At 40.5% G+C, this 19,279-nt stretch overlaps 1 protein-coding gene across 2 annotated transcripts; it reads right to left on the bottom strand.

Moving 5' to 3' along the window:
- Positions 1-470: 470 nt before the first annotated feature.
- Positions 471-13,949, bottom strand: SELENOO (selenoprotein O). 2 transcript variants are annotated; one of them, XM_083463520.1, is made up of 10 exons: positions 13,288-13,949; positions 10,276-10,479; positions 9,178-9,358; positions 8,687-8,817; positions 7,710-7,990; positions 7,371-7,521; positions 3,189-3,374; positions 2,614-2,770; positions 1,476-2,318; positions 471-1,412 (listed from the first exon to the last, which is right to left on the bottom strand). In XM_083463520.1, the coding sequence occupies exons 1-9, from the start codon at positions 13,848-13,850 to the stop codon at positions 2,130-2,132; spliced, it is 2,043 nt and encodes a 680-aa protein (XP_083319646.1). In that variant the 5' UTR covers positions 13,851-13,949; the 3' UTR covers positions 471-1,412; positions 1,476-2,129. The 2 variants fall into 2 exon arrangements, with proteins under 2 accessions (XP_083319646.1, XP_083319647.1); XM_083463521.1 differs by having other exon boundaries at positions 471-1,450; positions 1,487-2,318; positions 13,288-13,931.
- Between the last annotated feature and the right edge of the window lie 5,330 nt (positions 13,950-19,279).

Genomic DNA, 19,279 nt, shown 5'->3' with positions numbered 1-19,279 from the left:
ATATTTTAATGCTGATGTCTGATTGTATTTCATTGCATCTGGGATTGCAGAAGCAAAGGGGAAAGGGCCTCCATGGGTGAAAAGAAAAGAGCCAACTGCTATGCCGGCAAAAATGCCACCAAGGCAAGATCAGCCTGACCCCAAATGCACATAAACACCCATTCACAACTCACCACCTATAGAACTGCTCTCTTCCCATCTTCTCTCTTTTTCGCTGCATGTCATTGTGAGCCTGATGGTCAGTGCCTATCTTTCTCTCTTTAAAAAAACGACACAAGCCTTTTTTGGGAGACAATCCTCTGAGAAGTGGGGTGAAAGACAGTAAATAAGTAATTAACAAAGATCCAGAAACTCCAACATTGGATTTCTCAGAAATATCACGACAATGGACATACCTGCGAGTAGTGAACATTTTAATAATTTCTCTGATTTCTTAATTAGTCTAAAAATAACACAGTACAAACAAAATAATGGTCAAAATAATTTATTTTCAATTAACACAGCTCAGCATAATCGATTTCACATTTGTAGAATGAGGAAATGTCCACAACATCCTTCAAAAGGTATAGAGTGCAATACTTAAAAGTATCATAAAAACATTCATGTGGCATGTTTTTATTGCTAAAACTGCATAAAAAGTAAATAATTTTGACTGTGGGCATTAGGTATTCCATTCACAACAGCTGACCTGAGCACTGTTTTTTTTTAATTTAGAACTCTACATAAGACCCTCAGAAGCCACAGTTAAGATCTGCTAACAGCAAGACCAATTAATAATAGCCCTATTCATTCATTTGTGTGTCCAGAACTCTAAATTAAAAGCAAGAAAAGTATAGCAGTTGTTTGCAAAATTTCCCATGCCAGCCATTTATCAATAACTCACATAAACGTATTTTTATTTTCCAACTGCTAATCTATGTTTACATTATAAGGCAGAAAGATCACGATATGTGAGAGGTGTGTTGACACTCCAGTACATTCCTACTGATTTTAAAGGGATACTGACTGTAAAGAAGAGTCCTTGGGACTACAGTCACAGCCATCAGGATGTATTGGAGAAACACCTCTTTTAACAAACCTCTGAAGAACAGCCATGTTTTCATGCAGCTGTTTCGCTGAAGCTGAAATAAGCTAAAGTTAAAATATAACTCAATTGCCACAACAGGCAAAATGCGCGAGAATGGAAGACTTTCCATGAGGTAGCAAAGTTGTTTACATAGGAAATAAATATGTTATCTGAGATGCAAGAGTGAAAGCATACATCATTTGAAGGCATTGTTCAAATACAAAGCAATTTATACATTATACATTTTGGCAAAAATTAACCTGTTGACTCATGCTCTCTACTGTCAATGCTGAACACCTACAGGAGGCAGGGGGGAGTCGTTTCCCCACTATTCCAACAACTGGTGCTGTCAGCATGGAGCCTCTTTTTGTGGGATTGCATTAACTATTCCTGATCCAGTAAATCAAACTGCATGCACACATCCAGAATAAGAGTCTTGAACCATATGCTTTAGTATGGTTATGACCCTAACTGAAACCAGGCCACTATATGTAAATCATTTACACTGAAACTAGTTTTCTTCTTCATTCCATTTTTTTAAATATACACCATCATCTTTTCCCTATGGCCCAAAAATAATTTCTCTAAAAACCTGATTTAAACAGAAAGGTTCACAATAAATGAACTACGCAATTAAATGAAACATAGCTTAGAATAAGCAATGATGAGCTTAAACCCACTCCCCATTGAGAGATATCCCTGCATAATAATAAAAAGTACTATTAGTTCATCTTCAGACAAAAATAATTCCAGCATCTGGATTGCTATTTTTGTCTTCACAAACACAGATTTCACTTGGATGTTCACAGATCAGTGCAAAAAAAATATAACTGCACTTTGCGATGAATAAAAGATAAAACTTTGGTCTGTCTTTCAGCAGTGTGCGTGGACAACTGTGATGGTCACAAGTTGTAAAATGAATATGGCTCAAGTGAGACTGTGAAGACATCCGACCCATCTGTTTGAGACTTAATAGCACTTCTATACATACACCTTGCTACACTCTCCACTCGGGAAGATCACTATCCCTTTGTGGAAAATACAAACAAGGCAGTTAGGAAGATCATGTAACACAGAGCTCGGAAGCCCAGAGTGGAGGTTTACTGCTATAGGGAACTCTTCTCCTGGATACTGAACTGCACTCAGCAGCGGCAGCCCCCACTTCTTCTACTTCAGGATCCTCAGCTGCCTCATTGTAGCATTCCAAGTCTTCTTCATATGGCTTTTCTAGGAGCCTCAAAACTTTCCTTACCTGGAAAAGGAGGAGTACAATTATTACTGCCAAACCTCAACTGTATTTTTATTATTTTTGTCCCCAGGGGAAGCCAAGGTTTGGGGATTCCATATCTGGTGAATACCTCTCAATTTTTTGTTTTGCAACATTTAGCTCAGGCATCCCCAAACTCGGCCCTCCCGATGTTTTGGGACTACAACTCCCATCATCCCTGACCACTGGTCCTGTTAGCTAGGGATGATGGGAGTTGTAGTCCCAAAAAACATCTGGAGGGCCGAATTTGGGGATGCCTGATTTTAGCAATACTGCTTACCTCCATGAAGTCTCCATTTTCTGCTGCTTCTATAGCATTTTGAGCAATGTAATTTCTCAATATGTATTTTGGGTTATTTGAGTTCATAATTTTCACATGCTCAGCATTCCAGTTATCAGAATTGCCAAATTGCTCCATTTCTTTTTCTAGCCGAACTCTGAAAGGACACAGAAAGCTTCGCATAATGGGTGAGTTTTAAACAAACTAACAAACACACTGCTTCTGTCACAATCCTGAGACTCAGGAACATACAACGAAGAATCATTTAAGAGGACAGGTCTAAAAAGGCACTCTGATAGGACATCCAGAGCACAATGCTGAGAGTTCATCCTGAAAACTTATTTGAGCATTGTATGCTAAACGGCCAATACAAACAATTCATTTCAAGAAGACAATTTTAAAGATCTTATTTGGAATATATACTGATAACAAATGCTGCAATATGAAACCCTTAGGATGCTTCCATGCACTCATAGCCAAAACCTTTACAACAAACATTTATGCACATATGTATTAGTAGCATATAGAAATATACAGAAATAGAAATATAATTGGTACATAACCATTAGTCTCACCTGTAGTTCTGAAGCCAATCTTTCCAGTGTCCTTTATTTCTGCTAACCAGTTCAGATGCTGATAACTGCTGTAGCTTAGAAAATTGCTCTATGCGTTCCAGTTCTTTATTTATGTTAGATTTTGTCCCAATTAAGGCAAAAAGTTGTGGGTTAGACTGGGCTAACATCAGCATCATTGAAAGCTGTCTAGAAAAAAGGGGAAGGGGGGAAATGGAAGACTATCAGAAATCAGTTACTGTGAGTTGTGTGTTAAGTTATGCTTAAAAAACATACAATTCCTTAAATTATGAATCATAAGGGTACAGACAAAATATTTGACTTCTAAGGGGGATTTTGAAAAAAAAATTAGCAGGCATGTTTTGTCATACATTTCAGCTGCGCAACTCTGCTGAATGCCAGGGTGAACTTCTGTCTTTACCGCCCGAAATCGCTAAACATGCACAAGGGCAGCATGTTTCCACTAAGAATGAAACAGGAAAGCAGTCAACAAAGAGAATAATGCTGGAAATCAATTAAAAGCTAATTAATAGAAAGCAACAGAAAATGTTTTTTTTAAAACGTGAACTCCCCCACATATTATCCTTTAACTTTCAGCTCAATGCTATTTTTGATGGCTAGTTTATATGGTTCTCACTGTAGTGCGAATTTAATAATAAGTGAGGTGGTATTAGGCAAATGGTATGCCAGAGGTGTGAGGGTGAACAAGTACACATTCCAAAATATGTTGACAGTAATGTTCCAGTTGTGGAACTTCATTTAACTTGATGATTAAAGACTAAAAGTTACACTATGTATTGCTTTGTGCTGTATTGTCTGCTGTATTGAATTTGTGTGTAGTCATTTTACGGCATTTTTAAATTTAAAAAAACAACAACACACATTAAAGGCTAAAATAGTTGCATGTGGTGATGTGAACAGTTTAATCTCATATCTAGCTAGTGATCCAGACTTAAAGGAGAATACATTCTTTCATAATGGACAATGTCTTTTTAATTTTTCTGTTATGGTGGGCATATATGAACAAGCACAAGGAGGAACTTAATGTCTTGATTCTTTCCAAGCAATGTCACCCTTCTTTTTATCATATTACTTATGCATCATTTATTATTACTTATTATTTTATCATATTACTTTTCATGCTGGAGAACCATACACCTGTGACATTTGCCAGGTACTGGATGAAATTAAAGAGGACATCAGAAAGGGTAATTTTCTAGTCAAGAAGTCTCAGTGTAAATTGGATCCTGACAGTCAAATATGGTTGAAATGCTGTTGGCAAAACAGCAAGTATCACTGGCATCACCACAACTAACTATGAGAAGGTGGGACCTACAGCAAAGAGTCTCCGATTTCACTCCAGCTACTCCCCAGGACAAATGGAAATAAGCTTTTAGTTGCGTTACTTGTTCTGAACTCACTTCTGCGTACTAAGATTTTAAGACAACAACCATTAAATGTCTTTGTCAAAACAAGGCTTTGCAAAAAGAACGAACGACGATAGCATCGGGTTCTGTGACACAATGGCAAACAATGCCTTGACATTCAGATCATTGTCTGCAGTTAAAAGGACAGTAACATTCTTAACTGGGTAACAGGTGGAACTTAGTGATGCAACACACCATTGTCCTAGTAAAAATGAACAGAATTCAAGACACAAAGCCTATTACCAGACACACCAATTTGAAATGTTGATTGTCCCTTATTTCTGCTTGGCACTAACGCAACCTTAATTAAAGGTGGACAGGCACCAGTACAATGCAACTCAGAAGCAACAATGAAGCAGTAGCAACCTTTGGAGACTTGCTAGATGTATAAATATCAGACTGAACAACAACATGTGCAGAGTGCCACTGGAGTGCTTCATGGGAAGGCTGTTTCCAGCTACCCTACCCTTTGGCCTTGGAAGAAGGAGGAGAGCTGCTGCAGGAGAGCAACATCATGTGAGGGGGTTTCTAGGACTATGGTGAAACTGTGAAGCTCCCTTGTTATTTTTGCTACTGGATGCTGCTGTTATGTTGCTTATATAATCTTGTGTTTTATATATATAGTACTGAAATGTGTTATTTTTGTATGTTATTATGTTTTCGTTTTGCTATATTCTGATGAAATTGTTGCCATGTTTTGCTATGTTTTTATGAAATTGTATTTGCAGTGTTTGTTTGAAATGCATCCCTGTTTCTATGTTGGAAGCTGCTTTGATCACCATTTTTTTGGGAGGGGGTAGAAAAGTGGTATACAAATATAATGAATGAAAAAAACGAAAAATTCTTCACTTTTCTGAAGAGTGTTGAAAAACATCTCTCTCATTACTGGCAAAATATAAATACATTTAAAAATACAGCTAATAAAGCAGGTTTTGTCAGATTACAACTTTGACTTAATTGTTTAGGAATTGGCGGCTTCTCTATGTTGAGTCAGCCTATTTGGAAAAAGAATCAGAGAAACTCATGGAAATGCATGAAGATGACAACACCAGAATTGCCCTCCACTATGTAATCAGTAAATCACCATGCACTACTGCAGGCATCTCCAAAGTCTGTCTCAAGGGCCTAATAAGGGCCGCTGGTCGATTTAATCTGGCCCCCGTGGCACTATATGTCCTGGGGGGAAATCCTAAATCCTAAGAAAAGCTCAACAATTTCGGCTGGCCCTCACGCATATTCACTTCATCAAATCTGGCCCTCTTTGAAAAAAGTTTGGGCACCCCTGCACTATTGGAACTCCTCATAATACCAATGTCATGATATCGTTTGTAGAAAACAGTGAAATACCTTGCCTGTATATGAATTAGGAAAGGCTTCAAGACTCCAACTGGTGTGAAGCTGGCTTGAGAAATCATGCATCAAACAATAGTACAGTGGTACCTCGGGTTACATATGCTTCAGGCTACATACGCTTCAGGTTACAGACTCTGCTAACCCAGAAATAGTGCTTCAGGATAAGAACAGAAATCGGGCTCTGGCGGCGCGGCGGCAGCAGGAGGCCCCATTAGCTAAAGTGGTGCTTCAGGTTAAGAACAGTTTCAGGTTAAGAACGGACCTCCGGAACGAATGAAGTACTTAACTCGAGGTACCACTGTATTTTATAACAAAGTATAGGATTCATGTGCAATCTGGATAATGTTGGATGAACATTGAAAACCCAGTCTAGAAACATTGTGAGTGCACCATAAACAGGAGTGAACACATCCCTTGCTTATTAACAACATGGATCTCAGAGAGTTTGTCTCAATAGATGTGCTGTCTCCTAGCACAAACGTGCTACTGCTAAATTGTTTCATAGTAACAATGTCATGAACAGCTTTGTTCAGGCAGATTGTGTGTACTAAACACTTTAAAATTATTGATAGATTCCTATATTCTGTTTGTAAAGTAAGTTTTTAAAAATCTAATTATACATGGAATGTTTTGCATGCCACATAAACTTCCATATGTGCATATTACTAAAGCAACCATTATTTATGTTAGTTCTTGACAGAAGGACCATGAGCAAAAACCATCATGAGAGCAGGGAAAGAGAAACCGTTTCCCTTAAACTCCAAATGTAAAAAGTTGCCTGTGTCTGAAAACAGGAAAATAAACAATGAAATATGCAACAGATTGGCAGGAACTACATGAGTGCTTGGTATTGTATTGCTGTATTTTATACTATTATTTAATGTTATGGAAATATTCATTAAAAAAGAAAAAGAAAACAGGAACATGACAAAAGCTAAATTAGTGGTCATTTTAGATCCAAATATTGCAGCTACACATCAGTGCTGTATTCCTAGATCTCAAATGTAATATAATAGGATGATACCCAACAAATACAATCAATTTCCAGCATTTAATTGCCTGCAGTCTGATTCTCAAAAAGCATTCTTTCATCCTGTTTTTTTTTTTTTTTTTTAGTTTTTAGACTGAAGTACACTATGGCATAGAACTCAACATACCCAAAACATATTAAAAGCATGCCTGTCACTTAACTAAGAAATGCATCCAGAAGTTGAAATACAAATCTCCAGTTTTCCAGATTAGAACTACTAGCACATTAATCTGGAACTAAAAACTTGCAGAAAACAAAAAATAAATATCTGTTACTGTCCACATGCAACCTGTCAAACATATAACCTGTCAATCTATTATTTCCTCTAATCCTAAAACACACAGGAACTTTGCACAGTATCACAGCTCAGTATACCTGGGGTCCATTTGAGGCTTGTATGCAACTTTCAGTTCTTCCAAGGATGCACACTGCTTTGAAATCTTATCTATGAACTCTTCCAGGTTTAAAGGATCAGAATCTGCTGGGAAAGAGCTCAGCAAGCGGAAAGTATTTGTAAAATCTGCACCTACGAAACAGATTTAATGGGAATGTTATTCAGCTGTTTATATAATTCAGTTCAAACTGTTTTATCATGTATTGGCATTATGTCATTAATTTCAGAGTATTAATGTATATGATTTGAATTGTTTTATGCGGAACATCACATGAATTATACTTTGTTATTTTAAATATTAATATACAATTCACACTAACCTGTGACCCGCATAGTTTCCAATAAATCAGAAACCAATTTATTATCATCATCCAACTGGAGCTGAATTAATCCTAGCTTTTTTCTCATTGTTTGCAAATAATGCCTCTCAAATTCTGCTTCATATTCTTCTTCCAGGAGGGGTATACTGATTTCCAATGGAAGTTCTGGGACTAAGGCTTCAGCAAGCTTGCCTAGGTTCCACTTACAAATCTCTGGCTGCTTATTATAAGCATAGCGCCCGGCGTTATCAGATCCATTGCAAATATGTTCAGGATCGTATCTGCAAAACAGGAGTATTTGGTTTAATATTTAGTTTATATGAATGAATAGTAATATTGCAGTAACTAGATAATGTACAAATACAATGCAGACTGCTTCCTCCTCCCCTTGTAGTCTCCCACAGAATTTCCCAAAGGGTTCCCCCTCAGCCCACTACAGCAGTTTTTTTTGGGGGGGAGGGGGATGTGGGAAGCCTCAGGGGGACAGGCAACTGCTGAAAAGTGCCTCAATCCCCATTTTGCTGGTGGGAAGCTCTGCTAAATCAAACAGCCTTCTGTCAGTGCACACCAATTGGATACAACTCTGCATCTTTAAGAATTATTGTGTATCACCATGTCAAACAAATACTTTGTTTCCCTCTTCCCTAGTTTAATCTTACTCAAGTTAGTAAATTACTGAACAAGGAAAAACTACAAGGTAACCAATATAAACCTTCAACACCTAACAAGGTTGATCACACTGCTGCTGCAATATACAGCAAAATTATCCTGGTTTAATTCCATCAAGACTAACTAGTATGAGTGAATACAAGGGTTTTGCCAGTTCACCTGAAAACATATTACCATACATTTAAATTTCTTCCACAGTTCACTAGAAATAATTTTTCAAAAATGAAAGCAATAAAAAGAGATCCTGGTGCCATTTGATCTGGTCAATATAACAAATCTATGTTTTGAAGTTACTGAGATACACTGACCTGTCCATAAATCCAAAGGGTCCATAGTCAATTGTAAGTCCAACAATACTCATATTATCCGTATTGAGCACACCATGACAAAATCCAACACACTGCCATTCGGCAACCATCCTTGCTGTCCGCCTTGTTACCTTAAAAATACAACCTGATTTTCAGTTTCTTTTCATCTATGAACTTTATACTTGCATACACACTGCATATTAAGTAGAGTAATATTTAAAAAATAGGCAGTTGCAAATGTGTGTTGAACATTTTCCATCCATGTATGCCATTCTCCACAGATCCTTAAGGGTTCCTATGGAGAATAAAAGACTAATATTTGCCAACCCTGTGTGAATGAAAATTCTCTTGTCTATGTTAACAGGATGCCAATGAGTATCAAAGGGTGAAAAATCAGCCCACTGCAGACCATATAATTAGGAAAAGATTAGCATTCCAAGGAGTGGAATGCAAACATATTTTTTATAAAAATAGTAAGAATTAATTATTACCTCCCGAAAGAAAGCAGCATTCCTCTGGACATTATTGTTTGAGTGTGCTTGTAGAATCTCTGGGTAGAAAGTGCTGATGACATAATCAAGCATTTGTATTCGAATATCATTTCTATCAACACTGGGGCCTTTACGTCCTGTATATTCATCAGCAGCTTTAAAAATTTCAAATGATCCAAACCTAAATAAAAGGATTGTCAGTTATTGAGTTGTATCACCCCCCCCCCCGTATAGTTTATTTTTATATATTTTAAAATAACAAAAAATAAATAAACTGCTATTTAGCTCCATGTACTGCAACAACAGGAAATGCTATGGTATAGTTTTACAGTGGTGCCTCACAAGACGAAATTAATCCGTTCCGCGAGTCTCTTCGTCTTGTGGTTTTTTCGTCTTGCGAAGCACGGCTATTAGCGGCTAAGCGGCTATTAACGGCTTAGCGGCTATTAACGGCTTAGCGGCTTTAAGAAAAAGGAAACAAACTCGCAAGAAGTTTCGTCTTGCGAAGCAAGCCCATAGGGAAATTTGTCTTGCGGAACGACTCAAAAAACGGAAAACTCTTTCGTCTTGCGCGTTTTTCGTCTTGTGAGGCATTCGTCTTGCGAGGTACCACTGTACTAGAGAAACAGAATATTTAATTAGTAAGCCCCAATTCTGAAAGATGTGCTTTATAAGTATTTTGAAACCTCATAGCTTTCTTGGCTATTAGAGACAAGTGACTGAATTGTGTTTCAAGGATGGAATTGCCATTGCAGGCGGCTGGGCTAGATGACCCTTGGGATCCCTTCCAATTTATTTCTACAATTCTATGAGATATGGAGCTCACCACTGCCCCAAACAAACATTTGGAGAATGACTTCTTATTTTTTTTTACATAATACTAGGGCTGCAATTGCAACTCGGTGTTGGACGCCAAACCACTTGTCGAAGGCCAATATTTTAGTCTTTAGATCCAAATATTAGCAATCAATATTTACAATTTTAGTAGGCAAAAGTCACAGGTACCTGAAATGTCTATATTATAGACAGTTTATCTATAACACATCCAAACTGTATATAATACCTGTTTTAATATAAAACCCAAAGCAGGATATTTACCTAATAAACGTGGGTGCTATTCTCAGGACAATTGTGCACCTTTCTTTTTTTGGATTTCCATCGTAAAAAATGTCCCGAATAACTTCTGAATCAGATGTTACGCATGTTCCAGCTCTGGTTGTAGGTATTCCTAGGTGAAACATTGCTTCACTGCACAGGAATTCTCTTATGCTTGATCGCAGAACTTTACGACCATCTGCTTGTCTGAAATTAAATTAATAAGATACTTGAATAAGGTTTTTTTTAAAAAAATAATCTCCAAAATATTTTAAAAGCATAATTTACAGATGAGAATGGTCAAATTCACTCAGTATCAATAATTAGGCCTTTAAACTGCATTTTATTTCAGAAGAACGAAGTATACTTGCTCTGTAGTAAAAAAGGAAGCAGGGAGTAAACTATCGGTACTTCTGCTCACTTTATAGCTCAATTCTAGACATGTCTACTCAAAAGTCCCAAATACTTACTCTCAGTGAAGTGTGTATAAGATTATAGCCTTAGTGCAGGGTTTCCCAAACCTGGTCTCCAGCTGTTTTTGGACTACAACTCCCATCATCCCTAATGAGTGGTCAGGGATGAAGGGAATTCATCCAAAACAGTTGGAGATCCAAGTTTGGGAAACTCTGCCTTAGTGTGTCGGCACGTACCAAGTCATCTCAATACAGATATTTTATGAGAGCTCAAGTAAGTCCTCAGGGGATCACACTTAAAGCCAAAATCACATAGTGTATAAACAAATACATTGGGTGCAATGGTTTGAGAGATTGCCAGTCTTCCCACACAAAACCCTGCCCCACATTTTTAAACAATTTTTTCCCAATGCACATAAAGCTGAATGGGTACAAGTTAAATGTGTGTATGTTGCGGACTAACTGTACTTTATTTAGGGGAAACTTTTCACATGTTCTTCTGCAGACTGCTAAATGATGCAGCACCAAGTGGACATGAACCAGCCTTTAGCAACTGGGGCGGGGTCATGAATTCTGCTCATACTTTGTTATTCATGGCATGCTATGCATCCTTGACAATAGCTAACTAACAGCTCAGTTAGTAGAGCATGAGAATCTTAATCTCAAGGTCACGTTGTGCAAAAGATTCCTGCATTGCAGGGAGGTGGACCAGATGATCCTTGGGGTCTCTTCCTACTCCGACAATTCTGTGATTTTAATAAAGACGAGATACAATGGTGCCTCGCAAGACGAAAAGAATCCGTTCTGTGATTCTCTTCGTCTAGCGATTTTTTCGTCTTGCGAAGCAAGCCCATTGAAGGATTAGCGGATTAGCGCTATTAGCGGCTTATCTGCTGATCGGATCAGCTGATAAGTGGCTTAGCGGCTTAGAAAAAGGGGGGGAAAGGAAAAAAAACCAGCAGGAACTCACAAGACATTGTCGTCTTGCGAAGCAAGCCCATAGGAAATTCGTTTTGCGAAGCACCTCCAAAACGGAAAACTCTTTCGTCTAGCGAGTTTTCCGTCTTGCGAGGCATTCGTCTTGCAGGGCACCACTGTACGGATCTGAACCTTGATTCAAGTTGTCAAGGAAGGGAGAAAACAAAAGGCTGCATGAGCCAGTGACATGGGCGTAGGCAGGATTTACATTAGGAGCGGCAGGTAGCCAGCATTTATGTTAGGTGGGGCAGGGCCATCATCCCGTCTGGCTCTGTCTAGCAGATCTGGAATGAAACTTCTCAACAAGAAGTTGTTTTCAATTACTTTCTTTTGACCTCAAGTGCTCAGAAAAACCTGTCGAAAACCTTTCTACATTTTTTACTTTTGAGTAGTTTTATTTATTTATCATTTTATTTTAGCTGCATGAAATTCTGGAACCAATGCTGTAATCTCTCGCTTCCAGGAGTAGCCTGGACAATTCCGAACTAGAATATTTTTATTTATTTACTTGATTTCAGGGGGAGGGCCTGCCCACACCTCCGCTCACATCCAAGGACATTAACAGGCCTGACCCAACACACTGACTCAAGAATAAGCCCGACTAAACCAAACTGGGTTTTTTGTATTTTTTAATCACACTGCCCGACACAAAGGCCTGCTGACTTTATGGTGCGCTATGACCTTCTCAGGGCCAGATTTAGGTTTGATGAGGCCCTAAACTACTGAAGGTAATGGGGCCCTTTATATGTCCAGCAGTCCTTTGTCAACAACAAATTGTCACTGTTTTTTTGTGTTGAATATATGCTATAACCATTGTGGGTTAAACCACAGAGCCTAGGACTTGCTGATCAGAAGGTCGGCGGTTCCAATCCCCGTGACGGGCTAAGCTCCTGTTGCTCGGTCCCTGCTCCTACCAACTTGGCAATTTGAAAGCGCGTCAAAGTGCGAGTAGATAAATAGGTACCGCTCCTGAGGAAGGTAAACAGCGTTTCCGTGTGCTGCTCTGGTTCACCAGAAGCGGCTTAGTCATGCTGGCCACATGACCCGGAAGCTGTACACCGGCTCCCTCGGCCAAGAAAGATGAGTGTCGCAACCCCAGAGTCGGTCACAACTGGACCTAATGGTCAGGGATCCCTTTACCTTTAATAGGTATCTAAAGCCATTTGCACATAACAAAATATGTATTTTATGAAAGTAACTGTTGAACTGAAATACAATTTTGAAGAAGTATATTAATAGTGAAATACATTTCAATTTTTGGGGGGCCCCCAAGAGAGTGGGGCCCTAAGCTATAGCTTGTTTAGCGTACAGGGGTACCTCGGGTTACATACGCTTCAGGTTACACACTCCGCTAACTCAGAAATAGTGCTTCAGGATAAGAACAGAAATCGGGCTCCGGTGGCGCAGCGGCAGCAGGAGGCCCCATTAGCTAAAGTGGTGCTTCAGGTTAAGAACAGTTTCAGGTTAAGTACGGACCTCCGGAACAAATTAAGTACGTAACCCGAGGTACCACTGTATACGTAAATCCGGCCCTTCCTGGATTAAGAGAAGGGAGCCGGTCTCTGCCACTCCCCTCTCCCGAAAACAACGCGTGTAACGCTGGGCGTGCGCCTTCGCGGTTTACCGGGAGAAAGGGGTGAGGCCGGCTCCCTTGAGCTGGATCTCCCAGCGCTCGCCGCGCAGGTTCAGCACCTCGCCCAGGTAGACGGCCGCGCCGTCGCCCAGCTGCCCGGCGAAGCTGCCGAACTGGTGGCCGCAGTAGCAGTGGGCGGCGGGCTCCGCGCCGGGAGGCAGCCGGTTCCCGCTGAAGTAGAGCGCCGCCTCGGCTTCCTCGTCGGCCGCGCGAGGCTCCCTCAGGCCCAGCAGCTCCAGCGCCGGCGCGGACGCGGCCACCAGGCGAGGCCCGCGCACTGGAGTAGGCCGCACCCGCGAGAAGCAGGCGCCCGACACGGGCCGGGGCACGTTCTCCTCGCTCGGGTCCAGAGGCAGGGCCCGCAGCGCCCGGTTGTCGAAGCGAAGCGCCCCCAGCCACAGACCAGCCTCGGCGGCCGGGCCTGAGGGAGAAGCAGCAGCAGCAGCAGCAGCAGCAGCAGCCGCGGCCTCCATGCTGCAGAAAGGGCGAGAAACAGGCACCGGCAAGAAACGGCTGAGGCGCCGGCTGTTACTACGCAGCAGCGCCGTTGCCATTCGCTTTTCTCCGGCCTTAACGGCCACCGTCCGCCAGGGAGGGCGCTCGTAACGTCGGTCCCGCCCATAACCGCCTTCCGAGTCCCGCCTATAACCGCCCACCCGCTGTCTGGCCTATCCCAGCTCGCCCCTGGGCGCGAGCCTCCTGATCTCCACCCAATCAGGGAGGGGGCTCCAAGGAACCGGCCAATGGGACGAGGGGGAGAGATATTAATCGCCTTTCGCCTCCGCTTGGGTGTGACGCCGTCGCGCAGGCGCAGCTGCCTCAGCACCGTGGGAACCGTTATTTGAACAGAAGTATTTCTAAGGGTGCGGGGGGGGGAAAGGGGGGGCTCGCTCTGCTAAAATCGATCCATAATATCGTGTGGCTTATGATAGGTCTGCCAGTCCCTGTATGTTTTAATTTCATAGAATTGGGAGGGACCCCCAGGGTCATCTGGCCCAAACCCACTGCAATGCAGAAATCTCAACCTTTATTTATTTATTTTAGTTTCTATACCACTTACTTAATTTATTTAAATAAATAAATAAAGCATGCATGCATCAGTTGAGATTTCTGCATTGCAGTGGGTTTGGACCAACAAAGGTCCGTATAGTTAAAGCTATGGTTTTCCCAGTTGTGATGTATGGAAGTGAGAGCTGGACCATAAAGAAGGCTGGTCACCGAAGAATTGCTGCTTTTGAATTATGGTGCTGGAGGAGACTCTTGAGAGTCCCATGGACTGCAAGAAGATCAAACCTCTCCATTCTGAAGGAAATCAGCCCTGAGTGCTCACTGGAAGAACAGGTCCTGAAGCTGAGGCTCCAATACTTTGGCCACCTCATGAGAAGAGAAGACTCCCTGGAAAAGACCCTGATGTTGGGAAAGATGGAGGGCACAAGGAGAAGGGGACGACAGAGGACGAGATGGTTGGACAGTGTTCTTGAAGCTACCAGCATGAGTTTGATCAAACTGCGGGAGGCAGTGGAAGACAGGAGTGCCTGGTGTGCTCTGGTCCATGGGGTCATGAAGAGTCGGACACGACTAAACAACAAAATACCACTTTATATTTTTAAGAAAAATCTCAAAGCAGTTTACAGCATATTAAATCAATAAAACCAAAATAAAACAATCTGAAGAAAGTCAAATATAGAGTATACAATCAAAGCAACATAACAGAAAACTAAAATATTATCTTAAAAGATTTCAAAATAAAATATTACAAAGGAGGTCAGCTACATGACATCCATGACAGATGGCCATCCAACTTCTGCTTAAAAACCTCCGAGGAAGGAGAGTCCACAACCTCCCATTCCACTGTCGAAGAAGAGTTCTTATCGTCAGAAAGTTCTTCCTGATGTTTAGTCTGAATCTCCTTTCTTGAAGCCATTGGCTGGAGAAAATAAGCTTGTTCCCCTCTTCCATGGGACAGCCCTAGAGATACTTGACAATGGCTATCATATCTCCTCTTTTCCAGGCTAAACATACCCAGCTCCTTCAACTGTTCTTCATAAGGCTTGGGTTCCAGACCCTTGATCACCTTTGTTGCCCTCCTCTGCACACGTTCCAGCAGCTTAAATGTGGGAGAGTGCAGTTTATGATTTTGAACCCCCCCCCCCAGTAAAAAACATGGCACAGAATACACCTTTCAGTAGCATTGCCTTTTCATACCTTTTGTTTTAATGCTTAAAAACCACCAACACAGCTAATGCTGCAGTTGGGTTCCCACTTACTTGGTAGTAAACCCCTTGGAACTGAAAGGGATTTACTTCTTTTTCACATGAGGCAGGAACCGAATTAAAATAGGAAATCTTAACTAGATTTGGTGATACTTTGGTAGAGTAAGAGGACACCAGCCTGGTCACAGCTACAGTAAGACCCTCCATTTTTATAAAACCAGAATTTGGGTTGGGCAGCTATCATGTCATGAATGATGGAGGGAATTTCCACAGAAGCCCATGTTTACTCAAGTGAATCTCACACCAATTTCAACACAAGGACAGACTTCAAATATGCATATTTCTTTTGTTTACTGTAGTTGCCTGAAATCAGTGTAAGTCTTGCCTCCCAAAAGTTATGAACCTAAACCTGCCCAAGAAAGATGTTAAATTATTTTTGTATGCCACAACTGCAGCTCGTATTTTGTTAGCTAAAAAGTGGAAAAGTCAAAAACTACCAACAGTAGAAGAATGGCAGATGAAGATGGATTTTTCGGAGCTAGCCGACCTAACCGGAAGAGTCCGCAACCAGGAGGAGGAATATCAGGAAGAATGGAATAAATTTAATGATTATTTAGCTAAATTTGTTAAGTTAAACTAGCCGGAAATAGTTTCCAGATATTTAATGGGCTATATTTATATTTATAAATAGGTTGTATTTATGTTAAGTGATTAAATAATATGTTTAATACTATAAGGAGAAGATTTAAAGATGTTAATGTTTAAGTTAAATTTTATAAAAATTGGGATTTGGAAAACCGTTATAAGAACATGCAATGAAATTCAACCAAGGGGAAATGAGGAAGTCGCTCTACAAAGTTAATACCTGTTATTTTTAATAAGGTTATGATTTATGTTTGTTATGTTTGTTTATTTTGTGTGTTTGTCTATAATATTGTAAAAAAAAAATGGGGGGAAAAAGTTATGAACCTAAACCAGGCATAGGCAAATTCCAGATGTTTTGGGACTACAACTCCCATCATCCCTGACCACTGGTCCTGTTAGCAAGGAATGATGGGAGTTGTAGTCCCAAAACATCTGGAGGGCCAAGTTTGCCTATACCTGGCCTAAACCCAACTTGTATAAAGGAAGATGGGCAGCTGTGTCAATAACTGGATGCATCTAAACAAAACCAGTTCCCACATTTACTTGGGAACAATGTTGACAAGACTGTAAAACTTCAGGTGCCAATGCAGAAGAACATTTTCAATCTTTTGCCATACTGGTTAAGGCTAACCCTAAGAAAGTGAAGGCTTTGTTTTCCTCTAGTCTGATAGCATTAACCTAGGAGTTGGTTACCCGTTATCTACAAAGGCTCTCAGTGGTGTCTCTGGGCAGGTGTCCCAGACTCCAAATTTTCATTTTTTAAAATCATCTTCCTAGCCTTCCTAGAAAGAGAATTATGGTGCAAAGTGCAAGATCCTTCTGTGCAATTTCTGTGAAATGAGTATGATGTGGCCATTTCGTACATGATGAATGCTTCCTTTTGCTATTGGACGGCAACAGCATCTCGGTGTTTGTAAAATCAATACAGTGGTGCCTCGCAAGACGAAAAGAATCCGTTCTGTGATTCTCTTCGTCTAGCGGTTTTTTCGTCTTGCGATGCAAGCCCATTGACGGATTAGCGCTATTAGCGGCTTTTAGCGGCTTATCTGCTGATCGGATCAGCTGATAAGCGGCTTAGAAAAAAGGGGGGAAGGGGAAAAAACCCGCAGGAACTCACAAGGCATTGTCGTCTTGCGAAGCAAGCCCATAGGAAATTCGTTTTGCGAAGCACCTCCAAAACGGAAAACTCTTTTGTCTAGCGAGTTTTCCGTCTTGCGAGGCATTCGTCTTGCGGGGCACCACTGTATTGTGATCTTCAGCAGCAGCACACCACTGACTTCTCATGGTTCAGTGTAAGGTTGCTGCAGGCAGGTGCCTCTCTAACTTTTGTTATACCACACCCCACAGCGCAGCTATTTTGTGATGGGCACGCTCAGCACTCTCAAAATTCAAAATGTGCCCACTAGCCCAAAAAAGTTGGCAACCCCTGCATTACACTAGAGCTATGTTTGAAATAGGCTTATAGAATATGCTGTATCACCACAGTAAAAAACAAGGGACTTGATAATTCACTTTTTATTACAAGTTGGTTTTGCATTTTTCAGGAAGTAAAAAAAAATTCTATGAATCATCTTTATTCAGCATCCATGGGGCATATTTTTGAAACCCCCCCCCCCCCAGTAAAAAACATGGCACAGAATACACCTTTCAGTAGCATTGCCTTTTCATACCTTTTGTTTTAATGCTTAAAAACCACCAACACAGCTAATGCTGCAGTTGGGTTCCCACTTACTTGGTGGTAAACCCCTTGGAACTGAAAGGGATTTACTTCTTTTTCACACGAGGCAGGAACCGAATTAAAATAGGAAATCTTAACTAGATTTGGTGATACTTTGGTAGAGTAAGAGGACACCAGCCTGGTCACAGCTACAGTAAGACCCTCCATTTTTATAAAACCAGAATTTGGGTTGGGCAGCTATCATGTCATGAATGATGGAGGGAATTTCCACAGAAGCCCATGTTTACTCAAGTGAATCTCACACCAATTTCAACACAAGGACAGACTTCAAATATGCATATTTCTTTTGTTTACTGTAGTTGCCTGAAATCAGTGTAAGTCTTGCCTCCCAAAAGTTATGAACCTAAACCTGCCCAAGAAAGATGTTAAATTATTTTTGTATGCCACAACTGCGGCTCGTATTTTGTTAGCTAAAAAGTGGAAAAGTCAAAAACTACCAACAGTAGAAGAATGGCAGATGAAGATGGATTTTTCGGAGCTAGCCGACCTAACCGGAAGAGTCCGCAACCAGGAGGAGGAATATCAGGAAGAATGGAATAAATTTAATGATTCTTTAGCTAAATTTGTTAAGTTAAACTAGCCGGAAATAGTTTCCAGATATTTAATGGGCTATATTTATATTTATAAATAGGTTGTATTTATGTTAAGTGATTAAAAAATATGTTTAATACTATAAGGAGAAGATTTAAAGATGTTAATGTTTAAGTTAAATTTTATAAAAATTGGGATTTGGAAAACCGTTATAAGAACATGCAATGAAATTCAACCAAGGGGAAATGAGGAAGTCGCTCTACAAAGTTAATACCTGTTATTTTTAATAAGGTTATGATTTATGTTTGTTATGTTTGTTTATTTTGTGTGTTTGTCTATAATATTGTAAAAAAAAAATGGGGGAAAAGGTTATGAACCTAAACCAGGCATAGGCAAACTCCAGATGTTTTGGGACTACAACTCCCATCATCCCTGACCACTGGTCCTGTTAGCAAGGAATGATGGGAGTTGTAGTCCCAAAACATCTGGAGGGCCAAGTTTGCCTATACCTGGCCTAAACCCAACTTGTATAAAGGAAGATGGGCAGCTGTGTCAATAACTGGATGCATCTAAACAAAACCAGTTCCCACATTTACTTGGGAACAATGTTGACAAGACTGTAAAACTTCAGGTGCCAATGCAGAAGAACATTTTCAATCTTTTGCCATACTGGTTAAGGCTAACCCTAAGAAAGTGAAGGGTTTGTTTTCCTCTAGTCTGATAGCATTAACCTAGGAGTTGGTTACCCGTTATCTACAAAGGCTCTCAGTGGTGTCTCTGGGCAGGTGTCCCAGACTCCAAATTTTCATTTTTAAAAATCATCTTCCTAGCCTTCCTAGAAAGAGAATTATGGTGC

Source organism: Podarcis liolepis (genome assembly GCF_965112155.1).
Source record: "Podarcis liolepis genome assembly, chromosome: 10".
NCBI lineage: Eukaryota > Metazoa > Chordata > Lepidosauria > Squamata > Lacertidae > Podarcis > Podarcis liolepis.
Note: the sequence above shows the minus strand (reverse complement) of the source record. Positions and strands in the feature narration are given on the sequence as shown.